Below are 24,817 nucleotides of genomic sequence, written 5' to 3'. Positions count from 1 at the left end.
GAACTGGTGCACCTAGCTTTAGCCGCAACATCTGGTGTACCATTTACATGATGCTTGCATGTAAACACTATTATCTGCTATAGTGTTTAGTTTTATTTAGTATGGTCAGTGTTTTTATAATGTGATAGCATAATTGGTATGTAGTCTTCAATTGTGGACTCTCTTCCCCAAGGTGTTCTTATCTGATGTACACACTAAGGTTCAGTGAAGCTGGAGTGAAATCATCTGTAGAGAGAGAAATACAGCTTTCCGGCCCTCCATCAACCGGCTGGGCCGTCTGAGGACCCCTGCTGAGTTCTGCCATTGCATTTATTTGTTTTTCTGATTCTTGCCTCTAGGAGAGCTCAAGACATTTGCGTTCAGCCCTCCCAGCATGTCAGAAACAGAGAACGCTAAAATTAATTTATCCATTGAGCGACAGGTTTCGCAATGCCCTGTAGAGATTGGGGGAATTCATAATAACACCTTCTCCAATCATCCATGGAGTACAGTTTAATCAAGCTTTTGTTAGGCTATTATCAGTTTCAGATGGCCCGTGGTAATATGAATATGTCTCATCTGTTCTACTGCCACACAGCTAATCTCCTGTTGCCGTGAAAGAGAAATCCAATGCAGTAAATAATGCAAATCTGTTATAAGCTCTCCAGTGTTTTTGTCCACGCAAGTGAGGATTACTCCAGACATGTTAAGATCATAATGTTCACTGTCGTCTGGTGTGCCCAAACAGAGACGTCTCACCCGTGAACGCGCGGGGAGGGGAACAACAGATTGATTCCTCTCCATCCGGTGATCCGTATGAAACAGTATGATGCATATTAGGGCAAAGGATTGAGAAGTGCCTCCCTGCAGATGAAATATGAAATTAGAAATCTGTTAGCGCTGCTGTCCAGAATATCAGAGCTCCAAATCCAGGATGGATCTGATTTTGATATTGTCGGGGAATGTAATCATTTCCTTCCCTCTGTTTTTGTCTGCTGGGAGTAGACATCTCTCAAAGGAGCGGAAGGAAGTGGGGGGAAATACAATGAAGAGGGGGAAAAATAAAATTAACACAGATTAGGGTTATTAATAATAGCAGCAAGAGTCAAATTTGTCTAGCCTCATTGTTAAAAGGATAGTTAATCTCAAAATAAAAATCTGTCGTTATTTATTCACCCAAATGTCATTCCAAACCTGTATGAGTGACGGTGCTTTTTTGACTTCTTTTGATCATAAAAGGAGACATTTTGAAAAATTATTTTACAATGAATGGGGACTGGAGCTTTCAATCTCCAAAAAGGATGCAAGCGCACCATAAAAATATCATAAAATACGTCTATTTGACTCATAAGTTGTTATATATCACACAATAGCTTTGTGTGATACACAGACAGGGAAGGATTGACCTCATATTGTGACATGGGCAAAAGACATTTTAAGCAACAAAAGGTTTGGAATGACATTAGAGTGAGTACATAATGACAGAATTTCATTTTTGAGTGAACTGTCCTTTTAAAGCACCAGTCTTGTCTGACTGTGGATTCTAGGCTGACTAACCAGGCCAGTCAAAAACACCAGAGGGTCAAAAAGTGACATTGTGTGAAGAAATCAAATTATTTTATACATTATCTTTGTTCTTGGGAGAGCCTAACCTTGCTATATTCCATGTGAAGTAAAAGATAATGATGAGGTCACCTTCACTGGAATGATTCGCTCAGAGGTGTCTGCTGACATAATTCATTACAGACTGATTGCTGTTTTATTGTTGCTGTCTGTGTTTTAACAGAAATTCTGAATGGAGGGGTGTACGTGGACCAGAACAAGTTCCTGTGTCATGCCGATACCATCCACTGGCAGGATATAGTGAAGAACGCCCGCTCCGATCACCTGGTTGTGCCGTCTAATAGCAGCAGCTCCTGTGAGTACTGACCAATTAGAGCATGAGGTGCAAAAATTAATTGTTACTAAACTACTGTTCAAAAGTTTGGGGTCAGTGTGATTTTTTATTATTATTTTTTTATTGAAGTTTTTGAAAGAATACAATGTAATTAATTTATATGAGGGCAAAGCAGCCATTACTCCAGTCTTCAGTGTCACATGATCCGTCAGAAATCATTCTAATATACTAATTTGGTGGAAGAAACATTATAAATTATTATCAATGTTGAAAACAGTTGTGCGGCACAATATTTGTGTGAGAGAACAGCACTGTTTTGGAATATAAATATTTTGTAATATTATAAATGTATTTGCTGTCAATTGCTGAATAAAATAATTAATTTCTTTAAAACAAATCATATTGGCCCAACACTTTTGAATGGTAGTGTACTACTGTTTTTTCTATGCATCAACGAATCCTGAAGAAATTTTTTTACACACTGACACACAGTTTGGAAACCATGTTAGTATTGTTTTTCCATTTCCATTTGATGATACTGTAGTTGTCAGGGTTATGTCTATGTCTGTGTTTTGTTTTTGTTTTCCCTGCTCCCATTTTGTCTGTGTTCCTTGGTCATTAGCTTCCTATTATTCCGGCACCTTTTTCTGTGTATTTAAGCTCTTAGTTTCCTCAGTTCTTTGGCTATGTTCAGACTGTCTATCCAAACCTGTTTTTTGTGCGTATCTGATTGAAATCCGATCAGATTTAGCTAGTGTGAACGGCAGAAAAAAATCACATGAAATGCGATTTTTTACAAATCCGTCTCGAGCTACATTCATATGTGTTTTGAAATCCTATTCAAAAAGCATTTCTGGAAATCCTTTTCAGTCTGACTGCTCTGATCGGATTTTGTGTGGTTAATGTGACTTTCTCACACCACAAAAAAAAAGTAAGTGTCAGACTTTGCTATAGGAAACATGCTGAAAGTCCCTGCAGAAACAAGGTTGTGTTGTTGCAAAGTGCCAGACGAGCAGAAAATGACAATAATGGAGACGTGTTTTGTATTGCAAATCCCTCCATGTTGTGGTTGTTGTTGTTGTTGTTGTTGTTGTTGTTGTTGGCGTATACCTACCAGCGCAACGTCATTGCCATAGAAACCAATGCAGATATTCCGGAAAACAAAAGAGCAGCATGGGACACACAAATCGGATCTGAACAGTTGCGATACACAACATAGACAACCAATAATTAAGATCAGATTCCAATTGGATACACACACAAATGATCAGATTTTGACTGATAGTGTGAACATAGCCTTTGTTCGGTCTTGCTTGTGTTATTTTGTAGTTGTTGATCTGATTCTCCTGCATATTCTCCCTGTTTATTAAAAGATTCTTGATTCTATTTTGATCCAAACCTGTATTCTATTATTTTTCTGAACACAAAAGAAAAAAGTTTGGAGAATGTTCCCACATATTTTTTTTATCATACAATAAAAGCCAATATGTACTATTATCATGTAGAAAAATACCAAAATATTCCTTTTGTGTTCCATGTCTTAAAAAACAAAAACAACATATGGTGACTATATGAGGGTGAGATTTAATTTTAAAAACTCTTTTTGAAAAAAAAATATATATATTTTTTTTTTTACAGATTTTAATTTGGAGAGATTCACGTTATGTCCAATCAATCAATCTCCTTGATCTGTTTCTCTCCCCACTGCCCAGATCAAGGGTGTTGAGTTTGTAAACCATCTCTTAGTGTTTTGGGGGAGGGATTGTTCTCATTGATTTTATTTCATTTTAGTGAGGTTATTTACATTAAAACAACAGGGAATAAGCAATGCTCCTTTTACCAATTAAAATGTAATCCTGCCCTTCCAGCCAATGTTTATCAATTACTTATTTCCAATGTTTGTAACCTTCAGATTGGGTTACAAGCAGCAATGTAGGCAGTACGGAGAAGCATAAACTGATGGTCAATGTAAACATTAAAATGAACCAAATGAGACCTTGAGCGTCTCTGTCATTATTTACTCACCCTCATTTCATTTTCAAACCTGAATGACATTCTCTTTCTAGTGGAAACAGGGAGAGATGTTTTGTTATTGTGAAATAATCTTCAGTGACCAGGAGCTTCCAAGCTCAAAAAAGCACCATGCAAGTGGCCCATAAGCTACATCTATACCTCACACGAATTTATCGTACATGCATTCAGAAGACTTAGATTATAATGTACAAGTTGTATAGACTACTTTTATGCTGATCTTTTGTCCTCTTTGGAGCTCTACAGTGTGAAACTCCATCTACGTTCACACTGAGAGCATTAGTGCTCAATTCCGATTCATTGCTCAGATATGATTTTTTTGTATAGCTGTTCACATTGTCATTTAAATTGTGGCAGATTCCAATATTAGATTCCATTGTGAAGAGTTTGTGGTCCTGAACTGACCCGCATGTGCAAAAGAACAATAAAAAGACTTGCAAGCTGTTGTACGGAAGTAAACACGGAGGACATTAAAGGGGACCTATTATGCCCCTTTTCACAAGATGTAAAATAAGTCTCTGATGTCCCCAGAGTGTGTATGTGAAGTTTAAGCACAAAATACCCAACAGATAATTTTTTACAGCATGTTTAAATTGTCACTTTTTGGGCCTGAGAAAAACGCACCGTGTTAGTGTGTCCCCTTTAAATGCAAATAAGCTGCTGCTGCACGGCACAGGGGGCGGAGCCTCACGAGCTCGCGCTCAGTGTCAGAACAATCTCATTTCACGGAAACTCGGAAAGATGATAATATCAAACCAGAAACTCACAGTTACGGTGTTCATTTCGACCCGGAGTCGGACAATAATGCCTACAGAGTCAGATAATATATGCTGTATGGAGATGGAACAGGTATAGTTTAGTTTATTTACGTATTTGTCATTGCTTGTATCCACTATTAATACAAGCCTGCTGTAGGACCCCATCCGAATGATGGCCAAAAAAATACTGATGAGTTTAATAAAGTTTATTGTACATCACACAAAAGATGAAGCGTCAGTTTTTCTCCAGAAAATCACCGTAAGAGCTGAGTAAACACCGTATAAGAAGTGCGTAAGTACATAAACAAATTTCGGTAGAGTTGAGGGAGCATTTTCTTCGAATACAAAATGAATCCACCTCGTCTTCAGCGGCTGGCTCAGATTTCGGGAGTAAATAGAGAGAGAGCTATGTGAATTAATTAATACAACACCTTCAACGCTTGGGAGACATTCTCGTCAGTGCAGAAATGGCTGATGTGTACAACCCGCTGTGAACCCGATCAGGGCGGTTCTATGTTAAAACGGCAGTGTCTGTCAACACTCGTGGGCGGGGCCTGTGGCTGTTGTGACGTCACACCAGCCCATGGCTGAAACAGGTCGTTGGAAGACACTGCTTATGATTTATGGGGATAAAAAAAAAAGTAAGTGGATTTTTAATACTATGGGGTGGTTGTGTACGCACACTGCCAACACACAATTATGTCCAAACACTATGCAAAAGTGAATTTTGCATAATAGGTCCCCTTTAAAGTAAGCGATTACGTGTTTATTTATAGTGTGGTCTGCCGCGGAAGCCAGTGAAATTATGCACAGGTAATATTAAAAACAAAAACGAGGATGCGAAAAAAGAGAGCAGAGTTATGCATATCATTTTGTTTTGCTTGTATATAGAGCTGTCACATGTAATACTTCTGACACATCACTGTCCTTCACTGAATACTTTTCACAACTGTCTCGATAACTTTGGGTATGTAAAATCTCTTAAGTAACTCCCATGAGCGCTGAATTGTGACGAATGTTGCTCTATAGTGACGTAAAAGTCACATGAATTCTGATATGACTTTTCAGCATCTGACCTGTATTAGGACCACATATGGAAGTGACACAAATCAGAATCAAAAAGATCAGATTCCATGTGGTTTGTGCCGTTCACACAGTCATGACAAAAACATATCCGAGTCACATATGAGCAAACCATTTTTTATTTGGGCCACATTTATCTGCAGTCTGAACGTAGCCTAATTTCCATTACATGATGGTGAGTAAATGAAGACAGAATTTCCATTTAGACTGAGCTATTAGAAAGTTTGTCGTGAACAACAGAGAAATCAAGTACTTAGGCAGAATAAGAGGAACCGGGAGAGAGAGTGTAAAAAAAGGGCGATGTTTAAAAAGGGGAGATAGTCAAAAGTGTCTGGCCCATGTAGTTGAAGGGAGTAAGCCACTAGTGTAATTACTCTTAACTGAAGTGGAACAGGGACAGAGGACAACACTCCATCAGTCAGCCATGCTCACACTGCAATTACCCAACAGTCAATTAAGCTTGGGTGGCAGAACAGCCACTGCAGATGAGTGTAGCAAACTATACGGGCCGGGGAGGATTCAGGCACAGCTCCGGAGAGTCAGGGAGAACATTGTTCTGTCAGTCAGCGAAGACTCTTCCCCACTTCATCAGAATAGGGTCAGTGCGGATGGAAAGAGTTCTATCCCAAAGCGTAATGATCCAAATTCTGGTTACTGTGATTGAACATTAGGACAATATACGTCCCCGTAATGATTGTGTGATAAAAATGCACACTTAAAAGTTTGTCAACATGAAATCGAAATTTACTAAGATAACTGATCTTTCTGGTCTTATTATGCACAGGTGCATAAGTGAATGTTATTTCAAATAAAACATGTTATTTTGTGTAATCTTTTATTTCGATAACTAAATGTTTTATCTTTCCTGGTTGCAGGTCAAAGGTGTCATAGAGCATGTAATGGACGCTGCTGGGGGCCAAAGGAGGACCAGTGCCAAAGCTGTAAGTGTCAGAAATCCACAAGTGATGAATGTATGCTTACATCCGAAAGTGCAAAAATTACTTTTCTCAACCTTTGGTCACATGTGATCACATGGTGAGAGAGTGTCACTTCCACTAGTGTTTCAATCATTCCTCACAGGATTAGAAGAAGTTACCAGTCTAGAGCTTTAAACAACATGTTGAAATCATGTTTGAAATTATGCCACCATCTGTTTAATTATCAGAGATTTTCAGTCATTGAACTTTGAACTCTGGTGCTCATGCAAGCAATGCGTATGTCTCAGTATGAGTTCAAATCTGGCTTATGTTATTTTCCCATGACATTACCCATTGTTTCTGGTCGTCCTCATAAATATATATATAATTTCTATTATAAGGGCCCTATCTTGCAACCAGCGCAATTGACTTTGTACACCGACACATGTACCATTCCTATTTTGCACCTGACGCACAGCGGACTTTTCCCTCGACAGACACACGTCGGTAAATTAGGGAATGAACTTGCGCTCCCGGGGGCGGTTCAGTGAAAAGAGGAGGCGTGTTCCGGCGCAAACGTTCCCTGGTGCTATTTTGCAGTTCCAGTAAACAATTCCGCCACAGACCAGGAAAAACCTAGTCTAAAGTCAGTAGCGCGTTTTCAGTGGCGCGTTATTCATATGCTATTTTAAGGGCGCATGCTTGGCCATAATGTAGTGCACAACGCGCATACACTTTGCTTCTCTCACACACAGATGCAGCAGTTGCCATTTTTGCAAACCATACATAATTACAAGGAAAAATATTCCACACGAGGGAAATCATTATGGTGTCCATGAAGATGTGAAAAAATAGGCATAAATCTAACTTACACATTTACTCAAATTATTATACGCCTGTTTAACTGAAGCTAATTTGGGTGGGTTTCTCCCATCCCCATACAATGTCACCTCTCTGTCTTTTACGGCCCTGACGAGAACGTCGGTCTCCTCGGCAGTGAACCGCTCCTGGCGCGCGCCTGGCAAATCCGCCGTTATAATAGCAATCCGCCATGGAACAAGCGCGCCTGCTCTTAAAGGAGAACTTGGTAACTTTTTTAACTTAATAAAACGGTCTAGAATTCATTTGGATTGTTAAACAACCTGTTCTGGTGATATTGGTGACTTTCCCCGCTCCCCCCAGCGTTCCCAGGCGGAAAACCAACCTTGCAACTTGAGGACTACCGTCCCGGCAAGATAGAAATTGGAAGTCTCGTGAGAAGCGAGAACGAGAACGAGCGCGAAACACGAATTGCTTTACGGCAATTCGACATAAACACACACACATGTATGATGTATTACCAGATGACCCACCTCGGTAGACATAGCTCCACACGATACAGTTGGCTTGCTCCGATCAAAACAAACGCACGTGAGCAGCGGTAGAGAGGGGGAGGAGGCCGCCGCAAGTGAGTTTTTTACGACCGTGTTGTGAAATATACGCCCCCCCACAGCTGTAGGGGGAGCTCGTGGGGAAAACATGCGACAACAAAAGGAAAAATCAGCGAAGAAGTGACTAGAGTTCGCTAGAGTTGCCGAGTTCTCCTTTAAAGGGAATGTGAGATGATGCTCTGGATTGGTTGATTTCACGTTACGCCCAAACCACACCTATGAGTAATGTAGCTACTTCAGACCAACCCATTTTTGCTATTTTAGATTTGCGTCGGGCGCAAGAGTCATTTATCCCGCCGGTATAATATTAACAGCAACAGCGAGATCCGCCCACAAAGTTACTTGCGTTTCGCGTTTGATACTTGCGTTTCAGACCGTTAAAATAGGGCCCTAAAAAGGAAAATCTCTCAAATCTGATTTGATCGTCGGCGCCAGTATCCTCGTGGGCAGCGTGCCGGCATGCAGAACAGTTGCGCTTCAGGCGTCCCGAGTTCGGGTCCCGACTCCCGCTCATGGACCTTTCCCGATCCCGTCCCCCTCTTTCTCTCCAACTTCGCTTCCTGTCAACTAACTGTCCTATCATAATAAAAATGCAAAAACGGCAACAAAAAAACTATATATATATATATAAAAAAAATATTTTTAAAAGCGCTACATTTTTGACAGACACTAGCTTTTATTTTAATATTTTTAGTTTTTAGGTTAATTTTTGTTAATTTTTTTGTAATTTTTTTTGTGTACTTTTGTCATTTTATTAGTTTTTTATTGCAATTTAGGTTTAATTTATTTTTATTTCCGTTTTAGTTTTAGCTACTGTTTAGGTTTGTATTTAATTCTAGTTAATAATGTTAGTGTTTCCACTTGAACTTATATTTTAGTGTCAAGCAACATTTCTAATTTTCGTTTAGTTAACAATTTTCGACTAATATTTATATGTTATTTTATTTCAGCTTTATTTGATTTAAATACATTTTTAATAGTTTTAGTTTTAATTAATGATAATAACTCTGGATTGGATGAGCCTAACTCAAAGCCGTCATGCAATGCAGATAAATGCACACATGACCGCATGTTAGTAGGTACAGTACCAAGTTGACTATGTTGTGGCTGATGAATATAATCTGTGGAAATGTGTTTATCTTTTCATGATTAATACATTTATTAATTGATTAAACACATATTGTTGTTACAACCATTTTATAAAAGTATCTAGTCACTCAAGCCCAGGCGTTACAGTGATTTATGAAGAGTTTAGGCAAAAAAACAGCCTTGGCTTATTGTTTTTATTTTCTAATTTGATAATGCATTGTATAGCATAAGCATACTGTAATTTATCAACAAGGATGAATAAAAATCTCTCAGAAGTAACTTTTACTCATGAATATAATATCTAGACTGTGCAGAGACAGCCGCAGAGAGAGGTGAAGTGTCGTTCCACTCTGTGAGAGTTCTCCAGCTTTCTCCACAGGCCCGATAGGACACCTCCAGCAGGCCGTGGCTCACCGCTGCCCTCCCAGTGGAGGATAATTGAAGAGATAGACGGGAAGCCTGACTCTCCCTCTCCTCTCACATGTAGCTGAAGAAACCAGCTGCACTTAAAACTGCCAGGATTAATTACTTTAGGTCCCTCAAAAATCTCACACGTAGACAGATACTCAGTCTCTCTCTCTTGCTGGCTTCCTCTCAACAAGCTTGATCACAACACCCTGTAACTCTGATTTCCCCGGACGTGCTCTTATAGTGCAGTCAAATGCTAAGTCAGACTGCTCAAAAACATGTCATTTCCCCTGCCTTGAAAAGCTTGCTAATGAAGCAGTAAGGGTCTTTTTTTTTTTTTAAGGACAAAACACTCAACTTGTATTTTAGTTTTTTCTGCTGAAAAAATAATCCATTTTTGACATTTTCATATTAGAGAAAAACCTCTCATGGCATTACAGTACTCTTGTGTCATTAGCATGAGCTAGAGGAGATGGAAAGTTAATAGGCAGGCCCATACGGAATCTGTGCAGATCATTTCTGCAGAAAATGCCACAGATTTCCACATAATTTGACACATCCTGTAGTCTCCATTCATTTTTCATTCAATTTTGTGGATATTTATAATAAATAATATATATTTTTGTATCTGATGGTTGTTGATCCATACTAGTGATTGGCAAGGAAAACTTAAATTAAAGCAGCAGAAATTGTACCTAAACAGTAAACATAGGTGTCTAGTTCTTTTATTTGACCATACTTGCCACAAAATTCTATAGATTTTCACCTAAAAAAAAGAGCAGTAAGTCTGCCGACTCTGTCTGGAACTGCTAATGGTATTTCAGCACATCTGTGAGACCATGTATCTGTATTCACGACAGTATCATCACACAGATGAGCAGAGCAGAGCAATTTCATTTTACAGAATGGCAGGAAAACTACCTGGAATTTGTACTACCCTGGTGATATCACCATTTATTCACGTAATGGACAATCATTTTTATAGACTTACAGTAAAATGGTTTGGTGGGTCAAGTAGGAGAATATGAGCCTTTTTGCTTCTCAGATACACTCTAATTAATCATAATGTCCTCCCTGCTTCCTCTTTCCTCTCTCTTCTGCAGATGTACCTGTCATTTCACTCTGTCCCTCCATCTGGGTACCAACACACTCTCATTCTTCTCACTCAGTTTTGTTTTCATTCCATCTTCAAGACCTCTGAGAGGAAATCTGTTATTTAAATGGAGAAACCATTTATTTGAACAGGCGCTTCTGTCTCTCTGTGGCTGTGTTCTAGCAAGCATACTAACAAAAATGGAACCTCATATGTAGTAACCAATTTGGAACAGCAACTCATACAAATAGCAAAGCGCACAAAAGACTGGAATCTCAGTTGATTTCACTGTTGTTGTTAATGTAAACATATTCAGGAATCAGGATACACAAAAATTGGATAGAATACTCAATTTTTAATTACATTAAATTATATAATCAATACTCATCAACAAAAGGTTATTTATTGAATGAATTGTACACTGCCGTTCAAAGGTTTGGGATCAGTATTTTATTTTATTTTATTTTTAATTCATACAGCAAGGATGTAAAATCAATCAAAAGTGATTTTTACATTGAACAAAAAAGTTTAGAAGCCCAACTGTTTTCAACATTGATTAAATAATAATACATTTTTTTTTTTATCACCGAATCAGCATATTAGAAAGATTTCTTAAGGATCATTTTGAAGACTGGAGAAATGACTGCTGAAAATGTAGCTTTGCCATCACAGGATATATCATTTAATTTTTTATTTTTTAAAAAATAATAGAAAACAGTCATTTAAATTACAATAATGCTGTATTTTGATTAAATAAATGCAGCCTTGATGAACATATGGGACTTCTTTAAAAAAAATAATTAATGGCAGTGTATATACTGTACATTTATAAACAATATCTTGCATGGATTATTTCATTGAGCTCATCAGAATTTTTATATCATTATGGGATTGCCTTCTCCATGAAAGATATTGTGATGTGATGTTTCTTTAGATTTTGGGACTATAATCATGCTGCCTTTTTGGGGGGGGGGGGCAGCAGCAGTTCACCAAAACAAATTAACATTCTGGCATTATTTGTTCATCCTCATCTCATTCCACACTCATCTGAGCTGTTCTTGTATGGAAAAATCTGTATAACGATGCTCCAAAAATGTCTGTTCCATAGCAGACATAACAGCATATGGATTTGAAACAGTAATAACAGAATTTTCATTTTTGGTTGAACTAAAAATGTTGCAGACATAAGCAGCTCACTAGGTTTTGGAACATAGCCTGTTCTCTCTCTCTCTTTCTCTCTAGTATATTCTGATCTCATTTAGATAGTCATAGGCAAACCTTTGCTTCTGCAAACTGCCTCCACAAAGACATTACATGTCACCGCACTGCACCAGATAAGTCCCGTCTGTTCTCTCTCCTCTTCCCTCATCTCGTCGTCCTCACCTTCCTTCTCTCATCACAGCGGTTAAATCCGCAGCTCGCCTCGCCACCAGCCGCCTAGCTTGAGTAGTCTTAATTGTCGAAACGATAAGGACGAAGTAATTGGAGAACTGCGCGACTGTGAAATGGATTCGAGTTCCATCTCACGCTAATGAAGCTATTTACTAAGTTGAGAGCATTAAACATTCTTGTTGGATTTTCGCTGTAGCTTCCCTGTCATTTCTGCAAACTTAAATCTGTATTTCTCCTCAACCCAGTGGATACTGAGTAAATATTTCAATCTAGTGTGTTCAAATAATGATTTTTTTTTTGACGCATAATTAGATTTGGAATCAATTTGTGCATAGCTAAACGGGATTACATCTAAACAAGAGCGGCGCTTCTTGACCTAAAATGTGTCAGCGCCGTAAAACACGGCAGTTGAGCCGCTAATGAAACTCTCAGAGGCTAAATATTCTGTGCTTCATAGTCTTCTGTGTACTTTAGCAGATTGATGGTGTATAATTGCCAGAGCTGGGTGTATTTTAAAAAGCGTGTTTTATGGCAAATGAATCAACATATCATTGAGTTTCTGAGTGGGCCTTTAGTTCAGTAAAATGTCTTTTGTTTTGAAAAATAGGCCATTTGGTGTCTATGCGGTTATGGCTTACATCGCCATAATGGAATTGTAAAAGTGGTATTTCAGAGGAAGGACAATTCACATAAATTGAATCTATTCACAAATGCCTCTCAAAGTGTATCGATTATGTACTTTTTCATATATATAAAATTCTTGGATGCATTGTGCAGGTCTTATAGCAATGCTGTAATGACTAGAGACGCTTGTGAATGTAAATAGGTAGATGACCATTTCTATCAACATTTTAGTTTAAAAGTTATATAAATGTTCAAGGGAAAGTGTGTATAGGTGCTGAGATAATCATCTTTTCCAATGTCCTATTAGATTTTTTTTATAGTTCTCTTGAAGGGTTCATATAAAAAAAAATTCTATTATTATTATTTCCCCTGGTGCCAAGATATTAAGGTTTTTTGTTTTTGTTTTGTTTTCCCCGTAAACAAATTGTGTTAAAAAAAGGCCATTTTCCTCCTTCTATCCTTAAAAATAAATATGTTTTTATTGGTTCACTCATATGGGAAGCAGGTTTGTTGTCAGGTTTAATATAGTATTAACTGCCTTATTCTTATTCTCACAATTTAAACGTGCAATTTTGAGTCATAATGTCAGAATTGCGTGATATAAACTCGCAATTGTGAGAGAAAAAATATTTTGATAAAAAAAAAAAAACTAAAAAAAATCATTAATATGTAAACATGGATGATCAAATAAGAATTTATTCATCTATCTCACGTCAGAAGTTCCTTTTAAAAAAATTTTTTTTATAAGTTCTCTTTAGCATGAGATCATTAAAACTGCATGTATAGAAGTTATACTAAAAAATGAAGAAATATTTGATGCAGTTTTAGATTAAGTATAGCATGTCACCCAGCAGGACACTGCTGTTACAGCTTGAAATTCTATGTCAACGTACCAAGATCCATGTACATCTGAATCCTGTCATGCTTAGAGAGCCTAATGAACTCTTGATAAAGAATTAACACGCATTTGTAAGAGGCTGTGTAGCGTGCAGTCAGCCCGAACAAGCATGCATATACAAATGCTGCTGTGGAAATCCAATTACACCGTTTTACAAGCACCTTGCTAGTAACACTCACACTCACATTTGTGTGGGGGCTAGTAGATAAATTAAAATGACAGTCTTTGTAGAATTTGAGTCTTTGTGATTTTGGACATTGTTGCATTCCAGAAGCATAACCCACGGCCATTAGCGTAAACTGTATTCTACTGTAGCTAGTTCTCTCTTTCAGGTCAACTTTTGTGATGAGCACCTGTTTTAGGAGGATCTTACTCAGGAATTTAGTTAAATTCGACACATTTACAGCTAGCTAAACCATTTTAAGAAAGATTTTTTAAAAGAAATGGATACTTTTATTCAGCACTGATGCATTAAATTGATCAAAAGTAACAGTGAAGACATTTATAATGTTATAAAAGATTTCTATTTTAAATAAATGCTGTTCTTTTGAACATTCTATTCATCAAAAAATGGTGGAAAAAAAGTATCACAAAAACAAAACAAAAACAAAACAATTAAGCAGTACAACTGTTTTCAACATTGATAATAGGAAGAAATGTTTCCAAATCAGCATATTAGAATGATTTCTGAAGGAACATGTGACACTGAACTGAAGCTGAAGCTGGACTGTGATGCTATTTTCTTCTGGAAACAAACTTTGTTGCAGTTTCCTGTTATCTCTGTAAAGCTGCTTTGAAACAATCTGTATTGTAAAAAGCGCTATATAAATAAATGTGACTTGACTTGACTGAAGACTGGAGTAATGAAGCTGAAAATTCAGCTTTGCCTTCACATGAATAAATTGCATTTTTAAATATATTATACAAATCAGTTATTTTAAATTGTAATAATATTTTCTGAATATAACTTAAAAAAAAAAAAATGTACTAAGCCCCTTAATAGTACCTTAATAATATTTTATCCATTTTGATAATAACTCTATCACACCCATGAGTAAAGTTTGTTACTATTCTAACAACGTAAGAAGAGTTGCATTAACCAAGCATCCGCATCTTCGTTTGCATCCTTGCAGTGCATAAAGTTGGCCTTATTTCAGAAAGCTCCCTAAGCTCATTCAGCAGCTACACCGGTTATGTATTTGGCATGCCATATGGTAGGAATTACTGTGAATGTCTAAATTTATTACTGTGAGTATCGCTAGGAGTAGGAAAGCAGCACTGCTCCATGTTCACCATCATTGAAGTTAAGAGTTTACTCCTACTTAATACCACTCCTACTGTCATCTAGACAGCTGTGTTGTATGATGAGGTATTATGGTTAACGTGTTTGTTAACACAGGTGCTAATTGTCATTAGAAAATGCTTTTTTTCACGAACAGTTTCTGAACTTATCTCTCTGTTACCTTCTCAGTGACCAAGACGGTGTGTGCCGAGCAGTGTGATGGTCGCTGTTTCGGGCCGTATGTCAGTGACTGCTGCCATCGCGAGTGTGCTGGAGGCTGTTCAGGACCGAAGGACACAGACTGCTTTGTATGTCTTCAGTATTTTTGTAACACACACATACACCCAAGCATATTAGTGATTGCAGAATATAGTCGATTAGCTCTGCCACTAGTTGATGTTTTGGCTCTGTGTCGACTAGTCACAGATCACACGACTAGAGTTTGTTCTATATGGTGACAGCAGGATGAAAAGTCCTCTGTCCACAAACTTCTGTATTTGTTCTGTATTTGCATGTCATTGTCAATATATAAAGTGGGGCTTCAAAGTCCACTAGCAAATTTGAGCTTTTGCATTCTTCTATTTTTATAGGGTTTTTATCAACACAAATTATATGATCAGCAAACACAATTTTTCTTTTTCTTTTTGCTTTAATAGCAGCAGTACTCAAGCTGCATGAACTTCACAAGTTTGTATAAAACCTGATTATCATATTTTCCAGCAAGATTTGAGAATGATCCAAAGACCTTATTGAGCTTCAAAGGAAGCAAGAACATTTCAACTTTTGTACAAGTTAAGGTCCTTCACACCAAGAGTAATAAGTAAGATAACTATAAAGATAGCTATAACAATGAATATATAAATATATATGTATATATCCACACCAATGCACCGTGACATTTTGTTTATTATGAGCACACATTGCAGTTATGTCGCCTGCCACTTTAAATGCTCAAGTTCTTTAAAGCAGGATGGATTCTGATTGGCTGTCATTGTTTTTATCATTTATCAGCTGGACAAAAATTGTTCTGAAAGTGATTTCAATGATGTCGTTCTTCTGTTGTTGTTATAATTAGTTGTGGTGTGGACTTCCCTATTCTCATAGAATTAGAATGATTTTTAAAACTTTATAGTTATTGTTATAGTTGCCGTCATGCGAACGGGATTTTAAACATGGTCAAAATATCACAAATTTAAAGTGGTCTGGAAATGTTGATGTGCAATGTTAATTCTAAAATAGTTTTTATAGGTTTAAAATTAGATTTTGAATCTCAGATTTGAATGTGGAATTTGAATGGAAACCTCACTGTGTTTGAAATTATGCAAATGTGGGCATTGTGCTTTTAAGCATAGACAAAAAAACTAAATAGTCAACATCTTTTCTGGGTCGAATAGAATCCCTAACCTCAAATTTTATCCTCTTAGATGTCTCAGCATTTAAAAACTTTTTTCCCCAAACACACACACACACACACACACACACAGTCTGTCAGTCATCTATGGCCTTATCAGCATCCCATAAACCTGCAATTGTATAAGTGTTACGGTAACAGCACCAGACCCATTCTAGCTCCCTCACCTTATCTGTGAGTTTTGTTCAGCTGTGATATTCACGTCTGCAATTCACTTCTGCAAAAGAGATCTATGTTGCCTACAGATGAGTCGCTTTTGACCAGAAATCTCCCTATAGGAGATGTTCTTTGCACTGGAGATACCATTAAAATCTCATTTCCTCCCACAATGCTTTGCTGTGAATGAGAGTGGGGCCACACCTCTGTAGCTCTTTTGTTGCGTGTTGCCTGGGCAGATCCCGAGCGTCTCTGACTGTTCCTCGCCTCTCCGGCCCTCAGAGAAAGCGATTTATCGCACCTCTCTGTTTTTTTAATTAGTTATCCTCAGCTGTAGTCATTGATATTGTACTTCTCAATTGTTCCCTTTTAATTGAAAAAGCACTTTCGCTGCATGCATTGGGATTTGGATCAATGCCTTCAATTTTTTTAAATCTCAGCACCTCTAAGACAGGAAACATATGTTCTCACATGTTTCTAAAGGCAAAGTATAGAGCTTTTTTCATTCCTTAAGCTGGTTTGAATCATTATTTATTAGTAGCATTGCTGCTCTATATTGCTTTTATGTAGTATTGGTGTTGGTTGACATACTTTTTTGTGTGTTGAAGCTGATTTTGTGTTCCTACACATTCTTCTATTGCATAATTTACAAAAATGAGACTGTAAGAGTAGCAACACAATATTTTATCAGCTGTTTTATTAAATAAATGTGTATTGCTGTCAATAACCTTGTTTCCTTGTGTCCAGGCCTGCACTAACTTCAACGACAGCGGTGCATGCGTGACGCAATGCCCACAACCCTTCGTCTACAACCCAACCACGTTCCAGCTGGAGCACAACCCGCGGGCCAAATACACATATGGAGCTTTCTGCGTCAAAAAGTGCCCACGTAAGACGGAGAGAATGAATACAAACCTGTATATGCTTACGCACATGTTTCTAGCTGGATCTTTCACTCACATAAATGGATATCAGATGCCATGTCTAGGCGCGTTCACAAGCGGGCATGTAAGCATGTTTCAGATTGAATGCAAATGAGGCGAATCGGCTGCACCTGAGTCCTCACGCTCCTCTGAGCCCCTGTTGAGGTGCGGCCCACACATAGAGCCCCAGGAGTGAGCCTGTCTGATAAATCTCACTCAGCTTCTTGGCCTCTGTTGACTTGAAGGAAGGAAGGAAGGAAGGAAGGAAGGAAGGAAGGAAGGAAGGAAGGAAGGAAGGAAGGAAGGAAGGAAGGAAGGAAGGAAGGAAGGAAGGAAGGAAGGAAGGAAGGAAGGAAGGAAGGAAGGAAGGAAGGAAGGAAGGAAGGAAGGAAGGAAGGAAGGAAGGAAGGAAGGAAGGAAAGAAAGAAAGAAAGAAAGAAAGAAAGAAAGAAAGAAGATCTGTGGCAGTACTGCAGGGGGTCCACCAACTATTGTTTGATCTCAAAATAATTATTGTTAAAATATGCGTTCAAAACGACATTAAGCTAACCCTCATTTCTGTTGAGAATTAGTTTATTTTTATTTTTGATAAATAAATTTTTTTTTCTTTGCATTAATTTAATACGTTACTCTAACCTAATCAAATTCTAGTAGACAGATATTATAAAAAAATAATATCCACAAAACAGTAATGCACCTCAATGTGGGTCCCCAAACAGAAGATAAACTTAATTTCAACCACTGTTAAATCTTTTATTGTCCATCCCACATTTAAATGTATTAAGTAAAAATGTAAATGTTTTAAAGGCTTTGCATTGTCAGCAAAGTACATGTACTATACGCATACAAACAATGCAACATATAAAACAGAGCTGAGTGTGAATAGACCTGATAGTGTTTACGGAGATAGGAATCTCGTGTGTTTCTCATTGAAACGATGAAAATTTCGAATGAACTGGCCTGACTTCTTTGCAGAGGAGAGAACAGGGAAATAGAAAGTAACATCAAAATTATGAAAGAGAGTTTTGATAACAGTGGTTATAGGTGAGCACGAGTGCCATCATTCCCCCCTGCTGGGCCGCCACTGCTGCAGAATGAAGGGTTTGCACACTGACAGACGCCCACTCCAGTGCTCAGTCCACGATGAATGGTATTGCGCAGTACTCAGAGACCCGTTCCATTACCCAAACTGCCCTCTGCAGTTTGGACAAGGCCTCTTCATTCAATGGTACATCTCTGAAATCCTCACTTTGGTTGGGTTTCACGAGGCTGTCAAGTGAGGGTTCTGGGGTTTTTTTCCCCAGGCTTATTCGTTCTTCTGGTGTCACGTTAAATCTAATGCCACAGTAAGACTCTGAGATTCACATTTAATGTAAGAGGTGAAGAGAGACGTCTGCACTTGAGAGCTCCATCTTCTTTTATCTGGCCCTTCGTGAGCCCTTTCTCCTCTCTGGTGATGGATGCCACGCTGCACAGTCGCCGCCGGAAATGGGCTCTTTCCACGCGCACACGCCACAGTCAGGGTCCCCAGTGCGTTCGTGCGGATGCGTTAATGGTTTTTGTCTGAGAATGGATGTTTCTTCTCTACCATTACAAAATGTCAATGGCCTTTTTCACAGAGATTGCTTAGAGTTTGTTCAGGGGCACGCTGCAGTCTGACCGTTTGTTCTGCTTTTGTGTGTGGGGTTGATAGATAACTTCGTGGTGGACCACAGCTCCTGTGTCAGAGCCTGTCCCAGCAATAAGATGGAGGTGGAGGAGAACAGGATCAAGATGTGCATCCCCTGCACTGATATCTGCCCTAAAGGTGATCACACACTTCATCAAAACAGACCAAAATGCCATATTTGCTATGATGATTGCCCCAAAACCAATATGTCATTTGAAATTTCACAAACTGTGATAGCAAAGCAAAAACAAATTTTTGGTGGAAATGCTATTTCCTTAATTTATAACAGTATTATTTTAATATTACTTACATGCTATTTATTAGCTTTTATATTTTAGTTTTAGTTTAAGTTTTAGTCATTTTGGTATGTGTTTTGGGCATTTTTATTTATTTTTTATTTTATTAAATTTTTCACCATTTCAGACGTCTATTTAAGTTTAATAATATTTATATTGCATTTTATTTCAGCTTTACTTCAGTTAACAAAAAATATTTTTTAATAGTTTTGGATAACACTGATTTTTATAAATTATAAATGTACAATATTATAGATTGTAATATAGTAATATTGAAATTATTTATTTTTATATATATATATATATATATATATATAATTATATAAAATATAAATGTATATAATTATATAGATTTTTTTTTCTCTCTGAAAACAAAGAAAAGAAACAATCAAATGTAAAATACAATTACTGGTAACACAGCGCTTAAAACTACATGGAACTACTGCTGCTATTCAAAGACTGGTATTGATACAGTCTTTGTTTATGTATTTATTTATTTATTTGCATCAACTTGTGAAGTTCATTGGTTACTGTAGTTATTGTTATCAGGATAGTTCAGCCTTTCCAGTAAACAACCTACTTTGTCCATTGTGCCGCGGTGTATTGTGACAAAACACTGCATCTCAGTACATGTATTGTGCACCGTGAACTTTACAGCAGTAACAGTAATGTGTGAAGTATGGTCTTTTGGTGGGAACCTTGCTAACCAATTTCTGAAGGGGTCAGTTGACCTGACATTAACCATTCATTAATTATTCTTTCTTTCAAAGTTATCAAACATCACCTGAAAATTCTATCCATGATTTTTACACGGTTTATGTTATAGCATGTGATGGGATTGGCACTGCCAGCCTTCAGACGGCTCAGACCGTCGACTCCAGCAACATTGACAGATTCATCAACTGCACCAAGATCAACGGAAATCTGGTGTTCCTCATCACAGGCATTAAAGGGTGAGAGTGGCTCCTTTTTCCTCTCCTCAAGGCCTCTTTCGACTCACTTCACAGCCATTACACTCTGCTTTACAGCTGAATATCGAATATTGGATTCTCGGAAGCCATTTGACCTATACTGCTTCTTTTTATCAGATAACATCAGCTTTAATGATGCAGGAGGGGATTCATGAAAGAAAAGCTCTAGAGAAACCATTCACATCATGGCTGTGTAAAAAAAACACAGCAGTGGCTAGTTTAATAGCACACATTAAAAGTGCCGTTAACACACTTTGCGAGTTTAGACAGGCAAGCAAGACCTACGAGACCTTCTACTGACTCTCAAGACGGCCGCAGTTAATGTGACTTTATATGAGAAATCTGCTGCCCCCTCTTTATATAAGTGCTGTGAAATATTTGATTGTCAGCTTGTCAAGAAGTCATTTGACCTCTGGTTGACCTGCTTCCTCCAGTGGTCTCTTTCTGATCCCACTGTGCCTGCTTGGCTGGCCCTTTAACCCCGTATAGCTGACTCTGCTCTTAAAGAGCAATCCAGGGCCAGCAGCCACAGGCATGCTGGGAAAACCCATGTGCACACATACACACATCCTGATAGGCATGCATATGACATCATCTCCACCACAAACTGTGCTATGGAGTGCACATATTTCTTACACGTATTCCCACGTGCACACTCTCACACACGCCGCGTCAGCAGGTGTTCTGGACACATCCTCCCAGAAGATCTCCAGCTCAGTGGTGCTATTAAAACCTGCTGTACCGCTCAAAAGAACATTATAAGGCATGGAGACTTAGAAAAGATCTAGAAAATTCAGCATACTGGGATGGATGTGGTCACTGGTTAAATGCTTTTATATTGATAGTCTGCACTTATGGACTCTCTAATAACTAGATTTTTGCAAATGGCTTGCAAAAGAGCTCGTTACACGATCTGGACTCAAAATGCTATGTTTTTCTTGATTTATTAAAGAAATGATATGGTTTTCAGTATGTACTGAGTATGATGTGTATTTGCATCGATCTCCGTTTGTGTTACAGGGACATATACCACAACATAGAGCCCTTGGATCCAGAGAAACTCAATGTGTTCCGCACCGTTCGAGAGATCACTGGTAAGTCATGTTGGTTTAATTTGGATTGGTCTTTTACACAATAATGATGATAATATGATAACACATTGTTTTCAAGGCATCTTTGAATAATGCATAGTGCCTTACAAACACAAATTGCGCAAGCCATAAATGACAAAGAAAAAACCTTCGGAGGAACCAGAACTCAGCAAGGGGAGCCCATCCTCCTCTGGCAGGCACATATTTAAAGAAATGCTATATGCTAATATAATAAATGAACAATTTTACCCAATATTTATTTATGTTAGCACAAGCACTGCTAACTCAATCTCTGCTGAAATCAGTCAAGTTACGTTTACTGTGCACTTTGCATGAGTGTTATTTGTTTAACACACTAAGGCCCTGCTTAAACCTGGTATTAAGATGCATTTTGATCGGTTGGATCACAAGTAGACGAGGGAGAAACATTCCCCTTGACAATCTATAACATTATCCTGTTTACACCTTCATTTGCAAGACTACTGCAAACGTTGTGAGTGCATTAGAAATCATCAATGGTGAGAGAACATAGTGCTTAGTTTGGTTTTTTCGTCTTCAAACCAAACTCGGTTCTCCAGCCGACAAAGTTTAAATCCAGTCTGGCTTGCGCGCTTCCAATAATCTTTACGCATTTGGTCAGTAGGTGGAGAGTAGGCTTCTGTGGCTGTTCGAACTCATTCGACCACGAGCGTCTACACTACAAAAGCAATCTGGTCGAATGCATTTTTGTCTACCTCTGGAAGTGGACAAGCTCAAAACATTTTAAACCCCTTTCATAAAGAGGGCTGTAAAATGAAAATAGCTGATTCACATGCCCAGATTTTCATAATCCACCTGTTTTATTGAAGAGTTGCATCAAAAACACATGGAACAAAGCACAGAGGAAGATCTAGTGTGTTTGTGGATTTGTAGACGTGTGTGTGGGATGTGTGTAACTGTGTGTGTGTTTGTACGAGAGACTGTTTCTCTGTATCTCAGCGGGGAGGCCCTATATATGATGAATACATGATGAGGAAGATTTCTCCAACTGAAGAGAGCTTCCCAAAGGAGAGCAGGACTCATAAGAAACATGAAAGCAGTTGAAAACACACTCTCTCAATCTCTCTCTCTCTCTCTCTCTCTCTCTCTCTCTCTCTCTCTCTCTCTCTCTCTCTCTCTCACACTCTCTCTCTCTCTCTCTCACACTCTTTACCTCTCTCGCTCTCTCTTGCTGTGGTGACAGCAAAGAGGGCTCTCCAAGTCAGTGAGGCATGCATGTCAGGCTGTCACATCTATATGCAGGTGGCCACAGTCTCTGACAGAACGTCTTGACTGGAAAGGTATTATTTCTGCTCTGTGACCCCCAGCTTGAAGACTTTGACAGATCCAGAGGTGCCGCTATATGTATTTCTTTACAGCGGGTTTTAAATCGAATGTGTTTACTCCATTTGAATGAATTCAGTTTACAATTTGCATTTTACGCTTGAAGAAGGTCATCTAGCTGTGAGAAGTTGCAGCTGAAACGAAATACCCTTCAGATGGCTGTTATTTAATTTTTGTATGGTTGCATGGTCAGTATGACTCCCAGTAAACCCCAAACCCTGACTTGCATTAAACGAACATTTCACAGCCGCAGTCGAATGCTTCTCCACCAGTATTTGAAGATTTGGGGAAATGCCTGTTGCTCTTCCAGCACTGCCTTCAGCTCAAGCCCTCTGTGAATCATCTCTCAAGAGAGATGGACAGAAGAGGCTGACCTGATTTAACCTTTGCCTGGTCTCAGGGCTTGAGGGAGGGGTTAGCACTGGGACATACTGTAGAACTGTGAAAAATTATCAATTTTTTCTGAGAAAATATTTTTGCAGCATTTTTTTTTCATGATATCTGATATTTTTCTCCAAATGTATTTATTTTCTCTGAAGTTAGTTTTTTCAACCAAACGGCCAGTGTTGCAAAGTAGATTCAGATTGTTTATTCTAAAAAGCAAAAAAAACACAGTACAAATATAGTTTAAAATATATTTTTCCACACTATTGTGTGTGTGTGTGTGTGTGTGTGTGTGTGTGTGTGTGTGTGTGTGTGTGTGTGTGTGTGTGTGTGTGTGTGTGTGTGTGTGTGTGTGTGTGTGTGTGTGTGATGATTTGAATGATGTTATACGTGTGTGTGTGTGTGTGTGTGTGTGTGTGTGTGTGTATATACACATATATATATGTATATGTATATATATATATGTGTGTATGTATATATATATATATATATATATACTGTATATATATATATATATATACTCTGTGTATATATCATAGGTATATATATATATATATGTCGAATGTATTAACTAACATGAACTAACAATGTGCAATGCATTAGTTACAGTATTTATTAATCTGTGTTAATGTCAGTTAATAAAAATACAGCTGTTCATTGTTTGTTCATGTTAGTTCACAGAGCATTAACTAGTTATGTAATATTTAGTAAGATTAACAAATGCTGAAGAAGTATTGTTCATTCTTAGTTTAACTAATTAACTAATGTTAACTAATGAACCTTGTTGTACAGTTTTACCAAATGTCTTTACTTTCACTTTTGATCAATTTAATGCATCCTTGCTGAATAAAAGAATACATTTCTTGCAATACAAGCATACAATAAAAAAGTCTTACTGACTCAAAACGTTTGAACAGTTTTGTACTTTATATGCACCGATATAACAAATACGATATAAACAGCCTACATACGGTATTAAAGCATCAGAAATTTAAAGCATACATTTCTGAGTTATGACACAAAGAGATCCTAGCCTTAAAGGATCATGCTGGCGCAGATCAAACTCGCTGGTGTCTACAGCTGTATTTTGGGTTACTCAGACTCATTTGAAGCAGTTCCCTTTGTGATTCTTCCGTGCAATTCATTTGTGGGGCAGCATTACTCTCCTGATGTTTGTCTCGAGCTGACAAGTGTTCTCTGGGACCTCGTTAGACTATTAGCATGATGAAGTCTCACCTCCACACGTAAAAAAAAATAAACAGATTACAACACAGACAGGCAAGCGGCCCACTCTCAAGGCACTGCAGACACACTCTCTTAGACTTCCCATCGCACAGTTTTGTCATTAAGGCAATTAGTGTCAGCAGACACCACGCTAACGACACCTCACTGAGGCACTTCCTCTAATCTGCTTCCACAACCTTAGACCAAATAACTCAGGCTGTGGAAAATGCAAACGCTGAAGCATTTAACCCCATTTCAGCTCAGAAATGATTGATTTCTAAGAGTGAAAATCATGACATTTTAGGTACATTTTTGCAGGTTTTGCATTAATAATAAACAGTCTGGCAACAATGTCAGTAGAGCTCAATTAATGTGAAATTTAGATGATTTATGATTTATTGATGGTATTTTTGTCTCCTCCAGAAAACCATCACTGGAGGCAAATGTCT

General features: G+C 38.1%; 1 protein-coding gene across 2 annotated transcripts in view; it reads left to right on the top strand.

The window, feature by feature from the left end:
- erbb4b (erb-b2 receptor tyrosine kinase 4b) overlaps positions 1 to 24,817 on the top strand; it is a 310,282-nt gene that overhangs the window by 210,215 nt on the left and 75,250 nt on the right. For both annotated transcript variants that reach the window (XM_082174552.1, XM_082174551.1), the window contains exons 4-10: positions 1,766 to 1,897; positions 6,624 to 6,689; positions 15,071 to 15,189; positions 17,196 to 17,337; positions 19,065 to 19,178; positions 20,163 to 20,289; positions 21,328 to 21,401. In XM_082174552.1, the coding sequence (XP_082030678.1) occupies positions 1,766 to 1,897; positions 6,624 to 6,689; positions 15,071 to 15,189; positions 17,196 to 17,337; positions 19,065 to 19,178; positions 20,163 to 20,289; positions 21,328 to 21,401 (774 nt within the window). The remainder of the gene's footprint in view (positions 1 to 1,765; positions 1,898 to 6,623; positions 6,690 to 15,070; positions 15,190 to 17,195; positions 17,338 to 19,064; positions 19,179 to 20,162; positions 20,290 to 21,327; positions 21,402 to 24,817) is intronic.

Source organism: Leuciscus leuciscus, assembly GCF_965113295.1.
Source record: "Leuciscus leuciscus genome assembly, chromosome: 7".
NCBI classification, from domain to species: Eukaryota; Metazoa; Chordata; class Actinopteri; order Cypriniformes; family Leuciscidae; genus Leuciscus; species Leuciscus leuciscus.
The sequence above is the reverse complement of the archived record's forward strand: the minus strand, read 5'-3'. Positions and strand labels throughout refer to the sequence as shown.